General features: G+C 39.8%; 1 protein-coding gene across 1 annotated transcript; it reads right to left on the bottom strand.

Annotated features, from left to right (window-relative positions):
- Positions 1-2,443: 2,443 nt before the first annotated feature.
- On the bottom strand, positions 2,444-12,420 carry LOC126823950 (uncharacterized). Its single transcript, XM_050553018.1, has 6 exons — positions 12,343-12,420; positions 9,591-9,632; positions 8,161-8,315; positions 4,051-4,215; positions 3,276-3,322; positions 2,444-2,508 (listed from the first exon to the last, which is right to left on the bottom strand). The coding sequence occupies exons 2-6, from the start codon at positions 9,623-9,625 to the stop codon at positions 2,491-2,493; spliced, it is 420 nt and encodes a 139-aa protein (XP_050408975.1). The 5' UTR covers positions 9,626-9,632; positions 12,343-12,420; the 3' UTR covers positions 2,444-2,490.
- Between the last annotated feature and the right edge of the window lie 1,360 nt (positions 12,421-13,780).

Raw genomic sequence — 13,780 nt, 5'->3', positions numbered from 1 at the left:
TTGCAAGGGGAAAGTACACTACATTCTACACGATTTCATTCTGTGACATTTTCACTACAAGAGTTCTTTCGATTCCCCGGTTGTAGGGTCGCGTGTCCACCCTCGTGGGTTTTCCCCGGCCCCTACCCCCCCCCCCCCCCACTGCTACGCACAAGCGAATTATTGAAATAAAATTGATCCATGTGTTAGTCCCGAAATGACCTAGTTTGTGTCGAGTGGACGTTAAACCCATTTGTGTTGTATTGTGTTGAATTGTGTTGAGTTGAGTTGTGTTGTGTTGTGTTGTGTTGTGTTGTATGTTTGTATTCTATTATATTGTTTGCGTTGCGTTGCGTTGCGTTGCGTTGTGTTGTGTTATGCTGTGTTGTATTGTATTGTAATGTGTTGTGATGTATTTGTATTATTTTGTGTTTAATTTTATTCTTGGAATTTAATGTTTTCCCATCTACTTGCATCTGCCACCTTGGGACGTGTATCGGGGTCTTTATTATTTGGTTACAAAACAGCGTTTACATTGCATGATGTAATGCCGTATAGATTACCATGGTTGGTACACAAACATGGGGCGTTAAAACTCCATTTAATTTTATTTTATTTGAGCTATTAACAGGTGGTGGAACAGAGAGAGAGAGAGAGAGAGAGAGAGGGAGAGAGAGAGAGAGATGGGGTTTAACGTATACTAGACACAAAGTAGGTCATTTCGGGACTAACATATGGTTCAATTATATTTCAATAATTGCCTTGAGCGTAGGGGTCATTAGCAGTGGGAGGAAACCGGATGACCCGGAGAAAACCCACGAGGTTTGAGTAACTGGAACAGGACAGATGTCGGGTATAATAGATTTATTATCAGGAACATATATATTATACCACCGTGGTTGGTACACGGACGTGGACAATCTGTTTCACAGAGTATTACGAAAGTCTTCTAATATCTCTGTAAAAGATGACTGTCGTCAACACATGACGTCATATCAAGCGGCGTCAATCATTGGCTCAATGACGCGTGCGTTGTTTACATAAAATGTTGCTGATTCGAGCAGAATGGCGCCTTTTACTCATTTTAATACCCATTTACACTAAAATAGGAAATAATTCTTTATTTTAAGCGAATTATTGAAATAAATTGAACCATATGTTAATCCCGAAATGACATGTTTGTGTCGAGTGGACGTTAACCACCCTTCCTCTCTATCTCTCTCTCTCTCTCTCTCTCAGGTACACCAAACTATACGCGGTATCTCGGTTTTTGGCCCATCCGAATGACTGGGCAGGTTTCCTTGCTCGACCCTCCGTTTTACACGACTGGGGGGGGGGGGGGTGGATAGCCGAATGGTTAGCACGTGCGTGCTGTATCATAAAGCCTGTCATTGAGTCAACTGGCGTGGTTTCGAATCCCCGGTTGTACGTGACAAGGAATAGGGTCGCCTGACCAACCTCGTGGGATTTCTCCGGGTCCTCCGGTTTCCTCCCACTGCTAAAGATCCCTACGCGCAAGCGAATTATTGAAATAAAATTAAAAACCATATGTTAGTCCCGAAATGACCTAGTTTGTGTCGAGTGGACGTTAAACCCCATCTCTCTCTCTCTCTTTACACGACTGACAGGGGAGAAACCACGCAGAAAAATTATAAGGATTTGTCTTGACCAACAACAAGATTAAACCCCGGATATCCTAGCGACTTTCTCACAGCCATCATGGGGGATCACGTGGCTAAGTGGGTAAGACGCTGGCTCTCTAGCCTGGAGGTCGAGTGTTCGATCCCTGCATTGGCCGAGAAAGTTCATCCAATTTTTCCGGCGTGGTTCTCCCTTGTCGGTGATGCAGGACGGAGGGCCTGATAAGGACAGCTGTCTAGTCCTTCGGATGATACGAAAAACCGAGGTCTCGTGTATACATTGGAATGCACGTAAAAGATCCCTTGGCAGTTGGAATTCGATATAAGAGTAGGCGATAGTGCCGCTGCCCGGGCAAAATTTCCCTCATAGCACACTGTATGGCGTATGACCGTCTTCATTAGCCCAGTATAGGAGCAGAACAGTAAGACGTTAAACCCCATTTCATTTCATTTCACAGCCATCATGGCTCCCTGGTAGGTTTAACGCGTGAAATCACGAGGTCTGCTATGGCGTCGTTTAGATCCCCGACCTGTACGTGACAAGGCGTAGGGTCGCCTTCCAACCTCATGGGTTTTCTCCGGGTCCTCCGGCTTCCTCCCACTGCTAAAGACCCCTAAGCGCAAGCGAATTGTTGTAATAAAATCGAATCATATGACCTAGTGGACGTTAAACCCCATCTCTCTCTCTCTTTTCTCTCTCTCTCTCTGTATAAAGTACACGCGTGGGTCAACCCCATTACTTGCCTCGGTATCAGACATTATGATCTACCTCGCGAACGTTAAACCATCTTCCCGTCTCCCTTGTTAAATAATAATAGAACTAATGACATTGAACTTTTTATTACATCAAATAATGAGTCGTGAAGTCGTTTTAACAGGCGTTGTAAATCTGTAAATATAAAAAAAAATTATACGCAACGCAATGTAACATACAATACAATATATTACAACATACAATACAATATAATACAACATACAATACAATACAATACAACAAACAATACAATATACAATAACATACAATACAATACAATTTGTACAATACAACATACAATACAATATAATACAATACAATTTGTACAATATAATATGTTTTTATATTCAAGAAATCACTTTCTATTCTAACACAGCTACTACACGGAGCTAGTTCCGACAGACTTTAGAAACCACTATAAATTATTCTACATGGGCTTTTACGATCGTCGGCTCTTTATTCTTCTTTCTATAGTGTTTTACGTCCACTTTCACCGATTGTGATATCGCATACGAGTCGTCTTACTTTATTATGCTTAGCGCACGTTTCCTGTGGGAGGAAACCAGAGTACCCGGGGTAAACCCACGAGATTGAGGAGGCGCCCAAACCACATACCCTTGCACTCGGGGCCGAAACCATGACCGCATGTCAGAGGTGATCGGCCAGCTAAAGATCGAGCACTAGAATGGCGTAGACCGTTTAACGCATACCCGTCTGCTCCAACTGAGCTAACGAAGACGGACCTTCCTTTACGTACACACCAACGCGTACAAGAGTGGTTTTGCGTACCATACGAACGACTAAGACACCACCGACAAGGGAAGCTCCTGGATATCGAGCCATCGTGATTAAAACATATTGAAAATACAATATTCATTTGGAAAAATAAACCAGTTACTTACAGCTTCAAGATAGGCCTTGAATTCTGTAGTTTGGATTACACCATCACCTGCAATAAGAGAAACGATATAGTGTTAAACGTCCTGCTTGTCGACTCCTCCTGAGCTAATGAAGACGGCTGGGATAAGAGAGAGAAAAATAGGGTTTAACGTCCACTCGACACGAACTAGATCATTTTGGGACTAATATATGGTTCAGTTTTATTTCATTAATTCGCTTGCGCGTAGGGATTTTACCAGTGGGGGGAAACCGGAGGACGCGGAGAAGAGATCGCCATTAATTTTCTCCCTTTGATTCGAATTTTAATTCTCGTCTCTGTAACCGACTCTTACTTTTGTACACATGTAGTGGGGACTAACATATGGTTCGATTTTATTTCAATAATTCGCTTGAGCGTAAGGTTTTTCGTTGTAGGTGGAAACCGGAGACTGACTCAATGACAGACTTTATGGTCAAATGCGCACGCGTTAAACCATTCAGCCACCTACCCCGAGTTTATGCACATGCGCCGTTCTGGTTGCATCGGTTAAAGATACATTATGTGAGATTAGATAAAGAGCTGGTAGTTCTCACTATAATATCCCCACAGCGCCTCACTGTAACTCTTAACGCAAGTACTGGTGGCTGTTACCCTTAACGGGGATATTCGTGGATGTCGCCCTTAACGCAAGTATTGGTGGCTGTAACCCTTAACGAAAGTATTGGTGGCTGTAATCTTTAACGCAAGTATTGGTGGCTGTAGCGATTACCGGAAGTATTGGTGGCGGAAAAACTTACCGTTCGTATCAGCACGTTTGACAAGTGGATCAACATCTGAAATATCCAGACGACCATTATCATCGGTATCCAGGTGGTGGAAAACATGCTGGGCAAAAGCTACTTCATCATGGAAGTCTTGATTCCACTGCTTGACGAATTCTGATTCTTCAATGGCCAAATTACCTGCAATAAAGAATATACTAATACTGCGAATCGTCATGGTAACTACAAAATGAAATGAAATGGGGTTTAACGGCCTGTTACTCTGGCCCGAAGAGCAGACGGTAATGCATACAATAAAGAATAAACGATCTAGTAAGGCTGCGAATCGTCATGGTAACTAAAGGGCGTTTAACTCTGGAGAACGCTAGATCGGAAACGGTCTGGCACATTCTAGCACATATGACGTTATGTGGATTTTGGGTTAGGGTTAGCGTAGCGTATTGCAGATTTCGTCTGCGCTGACCCCAATCCTAACCCTGGACGACGCCCAACCCTTACACTACCACTAAGGCATAATCCATATATGACGTCATATGTGAAGGACCGTCTTCATTCTAGCATTCTCCCATAGCTTTATTTTTAGAACATTAAAATAAATGAAATGAAATGGGGTTTAACGTCCTACTGCTCTGCCCCGACTGGGCTAATGGGGATGGGCATCCTTCATGCTATGACGGACATTTTGCCCGAAAGCGGCGCTACGGCCTATTCTTATATCGGATTCCAATAATCAAAGGTTCTTTTACGTGAACACTAATGTGTACACGGGACCTCGGTTTTTCGTCCTATCCGAACGACTATCGGTGTCACTAATTGCCAGACCCTTTGTGCTGCACCACTGACAAGGAGCAAAATAGACGAAAAGTGGTCTAAAGCACGCATTAATGTAATATAAATATATATAAAGGCATTTTTATTCAATTAAAAAATAAAAATGTTGTAATTTCTAGTCAATTATGTTCAGTGAAATACGTGAACAGTAAAAAGTGAACGACGGTCATTATTAATTACTTCAGCATTGTTTTGTAGGATTTTTTTTTATTACAAATGGCGCCCGAAACCACAGAATAAACGACTCGTGTACTTCTTATTATTATTATAGAATAGTCTAAAGTATTGGGGGGATTGGATGGCCAAATGATTAGCACGTGCGCGCTGGCGTGGTTACGAATCCCCGGTTGTACGTGACAAGGAGTAGGGTCGCCTGTCCAACCTCATGGGTTTCCTCCTGTTCCCCCCCCCCACCGCTAAAAGACCCCTACGCGCAAGCGAATTATTGAAATAAAATAAAAACCATATTTTAGTCCCTAAATGACCTAGTTTGTGTCGAGTGGACGTTAAACCTCATTTCTCTCTCTCTCTCTCTCTCTCTCTCTCTCCCATACCAACGCACCCTTCCAAAAAAAAACAACCCAAAAACCCACACACCTAAAGAAGTTTCCAAATTCCCATTAGGTATGGTTATCCAACAGTTTTTCTCTAAGTTTCATTTTTCTTAATCGACCATTGTTGTCTCGGGATTTGATATTTAAAATGAAATGAATTGGGTTTAACGTCCTACTGTTGTGCTCTGACTGGCCTAATGAAAACGGGCATACCCCATGAAGTGTGTTATGACCTATTTCTATTACGTTGTCAAGTCTTACCCACTGAGCCACAGCGGCTCCCATTTAAAGCATGTGGGCCTACGTTTTATTTCTTATTCGTTTAGCCTACATTGGCTTTTGTTTGATTTTGTTGTGCCAAACGACTTGGAAATGGCCAAAAATGTTCAATTCGGTTAAAGATGCATGCATTATCTGCCTATTTATTTGTCTTTATCTTGGCTTCGAATGTTATATATACTATCATTTAGACATGTATTCACATGGCAAGACTATAATCAACTCTCTAGACCATCGGATGTTCGAGAGTGAAATGGATTGATACACTATCGACATTTAATAATTAAGAGCGTGTCCGCGAGAAAACCATGCAGAAGGTGCTAAGGCTTCAATCACAGATTTTGACCAAATTTGATTTATAAGTTGGGATAGTCCCAAAACACATAAATGTGCAATATTAGATAAATCTTTCAATTCCTGTATGAGAAAATTGAAAAAACATTTTTCATATGGTGAAATTGCCAAAATCTGTCTTTTCTCAAATACCAACTTTGGTAAGTCCTTACACCTTTACTATACGTAGCAGAAAGACCAAACTCACACAGTTTATCGATGACTCAGTGCTGTTACCACAATATTAACTTCAGACGATTCTGGCGAACGAGATCTGAATACGGACTGGATATCAAAGCCTTTCTAAATTCCCCATTTTTCGTCACCCAAAGTTTGACGCCCTATAGCTACTTCTTTCATGGGGTGGGTTTTAAAAATTTATGCTCACGTGAACAAGCAACCACCCAACATTTGATACAAAAAATAATAATGACCGGAATCGACTTGACAAAAACTAGGTAAAGGAAACAATAACCCATGAAATTAACCTGTAATTTCCCTATTGTGGAGATAATTAACCGTAGTAGATAAAAAAAACTAACAATATATTTTCCTTTTCATTCATATGGTGTTTACTACCAGCCCTAAAATACATTAGTATCTGTTTTATAAAAATATCTTGAAAAAAAATACTTTCAAAGGCCTGTAATCGTTCATGGCTCATCTGGCGTCAACGGGAATTGACTTCTGCAGTTGTCCACGACCTTCCATCGGAGTTTCGACGTGCTCAATCTTAACAAAAATATCCATTACTCTCAAATAGACATTATTTTAAATAAAATAATCCAACGAAAATGAAATTCACCTAAAAGTGAGATTCGAACCACCAACCGCATGACTTCACCCGACCCACCCTCTCACCGAGTTGCTTGCCCCAGGCCCCAAGGTCCATGTAGTGGGCCCTGTTCAGGGGGTTTGCTTAGGGCCTCTCTTATTCTAAATCCGGCCCTGAAGGTGCAGCTGACGGTGCCCGAGAGCTGTAGCTACCATACTACACTGTTCAATGTCACCCACTTCGACGCAATTAGGCTTCGTTGCCGTTAATATTTAAGCTTCTACATTTCTGTATTGTAGAAATCAGTGGATGTGTCCCAAAATGAATAGTGGAAACATGCTCTGAAATTAAACATTTTGTAGCCATTTTCGGTAACTTGTTTGAAAATGAAATCTTAAAGAGACAATACAACAAATATGTTAAAGGGACAATACGACAATACCAAATATACAATAAATACAAATACACACTTATATAGAGTACAACATGGTACAAATAATGGCTATGGATATGATGAAAACGTATAAAAGTCAAAAATTTTATTTCTCTAATCAAATTCGCAAAAAAATGTATCACAAAAGCTTTTTTTTTAGCACTTTTCAATAAGCTGTATATTTTAAGTATGTTGCATTCCGGTCATTTTTTTTACACCTATGGATACTATGTGCTTAGCACTTCAAAACCATCCAAAGAAATTCTACTTGCGACCATGAAAGAAAAAGTTACAGTGTATCTTTTTCTGCACTATAAGGACAATGTGAATATGGTACCCTAAAACAAGTCCACACAAAATTAGTATGTACTGATTTTTTTTTTCAAATGAGTGCTGGGGTAGAAGTTGACCACCCGCTTTATCAGACAGGGTCAAAATTAGAAGGTTGCTATTCCACCATAGAATGCAGTCTGTGCTTAAAAAAGGTGATAAATACACATGTGAAAACCGCAATTTTACCCATAAAATGAATAATTCCTGTACAGTCCTTTAGAGCGACATCAGTTTGATCAAAAACTTCCGACCCCCGATCTTAGCACTTTTTGCGATTTTTGCATGGTCTTCTCGCGGATACACTCTTAAATTCAAAAAATGGATAATCTAGATTGTCCAGTACTGTTGCTACGATAATAAACAATCTATGCTACTTCTTCAAACACTGAACCATACGTTAGTCCCGAAATGACCTAGTTTGTGTCGAGTGGACGTTAATTCCCATTTCTCTCTCTCTCGTTCAGAATAAAATAATTTGAATGAAATTCGCTATATATTCTCTATGTCTATTTTTAAACTATTATAGCAAGAACGACCAGCTCGTTATCTAAATGTTACAGGATGTATCTTTAATCAATTTTGCTTACCATTATGGTCGAAGTTGACGATGAAATAAGAAATTATATCAATTTCTGATATAACACCGTCACTGTTTGAATCCGCAGCAGCAACCACCATATTCATAACATGTTCTTCAGTTAAATCAGCATGGTTGTCATGGACACATGGTGCTGCCAAGGCACTGAGAGAAAAAAATAGTTTATTAGAGAGAGAGAGAGAGAGAGAGAGAGAGAGAGAGAGAGATGGGGTTTAACGTCCACTCGACACAAGCTAGGTCATTGCGGAACTAACATATGGTTCAATTTTATTTCAATAATTCGCTTGCGATTCCCTGGTTGTAAGTGACAAGGAGTAGTGTCACCTGTCCAACCTCGTGGGTTTTCTCCGGATCGCCTGGTTTACTCTCACTACTAAGAACCCTACACATAAGCGAATCATTGAAATAAAAATGAACCATATGTTAGTCCGGGAATGGCTTAGTTTGAGTCGAGTGGACGTTAAACCCCAGCGCATATTCTATTTACGTTATCTATTTTTTTAACTATTATAGCGAGAAATAGCAACTCTTTGTCTAATAGGGGTATTAATTTTCAATTTCATCAATGAGTACTGTACCAAATAAAAAATAATAGAAAGCACCATTAAACATACATTATGCAAGAGCTAAATCTGCCTATTGCATGTCTTTCTTTAGGCCTGAAATGGTTTCTAAAGTATTAATTAGACATTAATTAACTGACCCAGGCCTTAATCAACTCTCGATGGCATCAGATTTCTCCGATATTAAATAGATTAGAATGGTTCAGCGATACTTTGATTTAATCAAATATGGAGGACCGAGACTTAGCTTCGATCAACCAGTACGGTGGTTGCAATTATTGCACACGTCTGTCAAACCTTCAAAGGCTAATATCTTCGCTTGCAATAGAGTAATTTGAATGAAATTTTTAAATTATTCATTTTACATCATCTACTTTCGAACTATTATAGCAAGAATGGCTAGTTCTTTATCTAAATCTTACATATGTATCTTTAACAGGGGCGGATCTAGGAATTTCGAAAAGGGGGGGGGCGCTGCTAAATGAAGGCATTGACCGCGGAGACGGGGCACGCCGCTGAGGGGGGGGGGTCCCCAAGAAAATTACCCGTCATTTTCTTGCATCTGTAGCCATTCCAAGAGCTATTTCCCAGACTGGTGTGTTTGAGTCGATGGTTTGAGTCATTTGGGATCCCTACAGCGGGTTGGGAACGGACATATTTGAGTCTGAGAAAAGGCACTTTCAGCAGTACAAAAGGGCACTGTCGAAAAGTAGGGGGGGGGGCGCCCCTCGCGCCCCCATTGAATCCGCCTCTGTTTAAATTCCGTTAGAATCTCAACTGGTTGCTTTCTTATAGTGCACCCACAAAAAACAAACATTCAGTTTAATATACAAAATATAGGTTTAAATAAACTCACCAGGCAATGACTGCAAAGATAACTAAGAGTTGCATGGTGATTCTGAAATAATCGACAAAACACGATACTTGATTGAACGTTCGGAAATTAAATTCTCTCAATTTCAAAAATAGTGTCAAACGATTGAAAATATATGTATCATACGGTCTGTCATTGAGTTAACTGACGGGGTTTCGATTCCCCGGTTGTACGTGACAAGGAGTAGGGTCGCCTGTCCAACCTCGTGGGTTTTCTCCGGGTCCCCCGGTTTCCTCCCACTGTTAAATACCCCTACGCGCAAGCGAATGATTGAAATAAAAATGAACCATGTGTTAGTCTTGAAATGACCTAGTTTGTGTCGAGTGGACTTTAAACCTCATCTCTCTCTCTCTCGCTATACTATCTGTAGCTATACTATCTGTGACTATACTATATGTGACTATACTACCTGTGACTATACTATATGTGACTATACTATCTGTGACTATACTATCTGTAGCTATACTGTATGTGACTATACTATCTGTGACTATACTATATGTGACTATACTATCTGTGACTATACTATATGTGACTATACTATCTGTGACTATACTTTATGTGACTATACTATCTGTGATTATACTATCCGTGACTATACTATCTGTGACTATATTATCTGCGACTATACTATATGTGACTATACTATCTGTGACTATACTACATGTAGCTATACTAATGTGATTATACTTTATGTGACTATACTATCTGTGATTATACTATCCGTGACGAACTATCTGTGACTATACTATCCGTGACTATACTATCCGTGACTATACTATATGTGACTATACTACCTGTGACTATACTATCTGTGACTATACTATCTGTGACTATAGTATATTATCTGTGACTATACTATATGTGACTATACTACCTGTGACTATATTATCGGTCACTATACTATATGTGACTATACTACCTGTGACTATACTACCTGTGACTATACTATATGTGACTATACTATCTATACTATCTGTGACTATATTATCTTTGTCTATACTATATGTGACTAGACTACTTGTGACTAGACTACTTGTGACTATACTATCTGTGACTATACTATCTGTGACTATATTATCTGTGACTATACTATATGTGACTATATTATCTTTGACTATATTATATGTGACTATACTATATGTGACTATACTACCTGTAGCTATACTATATGTGACTATACTATCTGTGACTATACTATCTTTGACTATACTATCTGTGACTATACTATATGTGACTATACTATCTGTGACTATATTATCTGTCACTATACTATCTGTGACTATATTATCTGTGACTATATGTGACTATACTATCTGTGACTATACTATCTGTGACTATATTATATGTGACTATACTATCTGTGAATATACTATACCTGACTATACTATATGTCGCTATACTACATGTATCTACCTGTAGCTATATTATCTGTGACTAAATACAATCTATTACTATACTAACTGTGAGTATACCGTGACTATACTATATGTGGTTATGAGATCTGGCCCTTTTTTATACCGAACGTTTCGATTCGCATTGAAAAGGTCCAGAACTGTTGATCGCCGACTCATGGTGACTGATATATGCCGGTACGGATATATGAAATGAACTGTGGTTTAACGTCCAACTGCTTAGCACCAAACTACCCGTTAAAGGTAGACACGTGGGGAAATACTGCCGGGACAGCAATCAATCTAACTAAAATACAGATTTTTTATACTTTCGATGGCCTACACTACATGAAGACCTGACTGGTTGTTACGATAGGTCACGTCAGAGGTCATACGAGCGGCTATTGACCCTATGACGTCAGACATTTGATTAACCAATCAGCATTGATGTTACTAGTGGATTACCCACAGTTCCGTGCAAAACACGCCTAAAACTCGCCGTTAAAGACAGTTTCATTGGCTAATACCCCACACCATTCAGAACACGTCAATTATAACAACTCTTCCAGATCCTAGTGTAGTAAAGACAGGTAAAACGAAATTTTGAATTATAAAAACGAAACGAAATAGGATCTGTGTTTTAATCAGATTGTGACAGCAATAGTAATCTCTCAAGATTTATTTTATTTTAGGTCCCACTCGACATTTTGTGCCTCGGGGATGTACTACCTATGAAAATTTATGAGCCTCGTTATCCGTCGGCAACTGTTTCCACGGTGTCCAAGGGAAACTCCGGGCGCATCGCGAGCTACGTGGAACCATCGGCAGGTCTCGGGAGAACTGCGAAAACATAGTAATCTGCAATCAACAAGACACCATGAAAACTAAATTCCAGGCTTGACCCGTTCCCAAACTACTTCAGGGCCTACCGTACGGATATGTAACGCAACGGGGTAGTCCTAACTTCACTGTACCGACTTGGCTAATGAAGACAGGCAAACCACATACAGTGCTGTAAGGGAAATGTTGCCCGGACAGCGGCGATATGGCCTATTCGTATATCGAATTCCAATTGCCAAGCGTTCTTTTACGTGCACAACAATGTATATACGGGACCTCGGCATTTCGGGGACCTGGCGTACTTGTGGACAGAACAGAAGGTCAGTCAAGTCTTACCGTGATTTAATCATGAAATGGATAATCGAGACTATGTTTTTTTATCGTACCGACTTGAGTAATGATGATCGAGGCTGTGGACAGAACAGAAGGTCAGTCAAGTCTTAACGTTCCAGATCTAGTGCAGGTATCTCAAATAATGTTTAATAAATTATCCTTCTTACCTTGCTGTTGAATTCCAAAAGACGTAGATGTCTGCACAGATTTGTCCTTATATAGTTTAGATATGGTTACGTCAATGTGACCACCACCAGCTGCAGACATAGAATGACATGCTGAAGTGTTGCTTATTATAGGTTACTAAATTTTCCTGCAGATAGATAATATATTCCTTTTTTTATGTGCATTTCATTTTATTGACTTTTGCCCAGGAATCCAGGAGAGTGTTGGAATTTGCAATTTCTGTGGGATTTTGCTGCATAGTCCAGAATTTGGAATAAAATGGGGATTTAATAGTCCTAGATTTCTGTTTTATCCTGGCTAATGAAGACGGGGAACATATTTTGAGGTGTAATAATGTGACACTGAACAGAGTTTCAGTAATTGTAGGTGAGAAACAGTCATCACGCCTACACTCGAGAGGGGTGTTGGATGGTTAGTACTAAATGATCACACTGATCCGCAGTGAATATTCGCTTGGCCGCTACAATCACTGATAAGGATGACATCGATGCTACTTAATGACTACAAAATATTAACTTTTTTCTTTCGACAAATTAAATTCTGAAACATTTTTTTCATTTATTAGAAAAATAAATAAAGTCGTTTGAATTGTTTGTAGGTAAAAATCATTTCCTATTTAGTGTAAATGGGTATTAAAATAAGTAAAATTCACCATTTAGCCCGAATCCGTGACGTCTTATGAAAACAATGCACGCGCTATTGAGCCAATGATGGACGCCGCGTGATGTGACGTCACGTGTCGAAACAGTCATCTGTAACAGAGATATTAAAAAATCTCTGTGAAACAGATTGCTAAATGATAAGGCCAACTCAATTATTCGTCATAGGTCACGAGATGTAAACAGAGCTAGCGCTAATCCTAGCCCTAGCCCTAACCCTTGAGCTAGCCCCAACGCTTACCTTAAACCTAACCTACAATCTCGCCAGCAATCACGTGCCCTAACCTTATTTACATCTCAACGACAATGACAAAAATTGAGCTGGCCTTAACAAATAGATTTAGCCGGTGTTGGATGGACGAATGGTTAGCGCATGCGTGTTGTATCATAAGGTCTGCCATTGAGTTAAACATACATTATGCAAGAGATAAATCTGCTTATTGCAGGTTTTTCTTTAGGCTTTAAATGTTATCTAAATCAACTTATCCAGACCATAACCATGCCACCATTAGTCTGTGATATTGAGTGGATTTGAATACGTTTTCTGATGGTTGACTTAACGTAAAAATGGATAATGGGGACTTTGTTTATTATCGTACCAATGGTAGTAATTACGATCGAGGCTAATCTAAAACTGAATCGCTGATATCTCGGTTCCGAATGTCGGATTATCCCAGTGCGCGCTGTATCATAAAGCCTGTCATTGAGTCAACTGGCGTGGTTTCGAATCCCCGGTTGTACGTGACAAGGAGTAGGGTCG

The sequence above is a fragment of the Patella vulgata genome, chromosome 6, assembly GCF_932274485.2.
Source record: "Patella vulgata chromosome 6, xgPatVulg1.2, whole genome shotgun sequence".
Lineage (NCBI taxonomy): Eukaryota > Metazoa > Mollusca > Gastropoda > Patellidae > Patella > Patella vulgata.
This window is presented reverse-complemented; position numbering and strand designations above follow the sequence as displayed.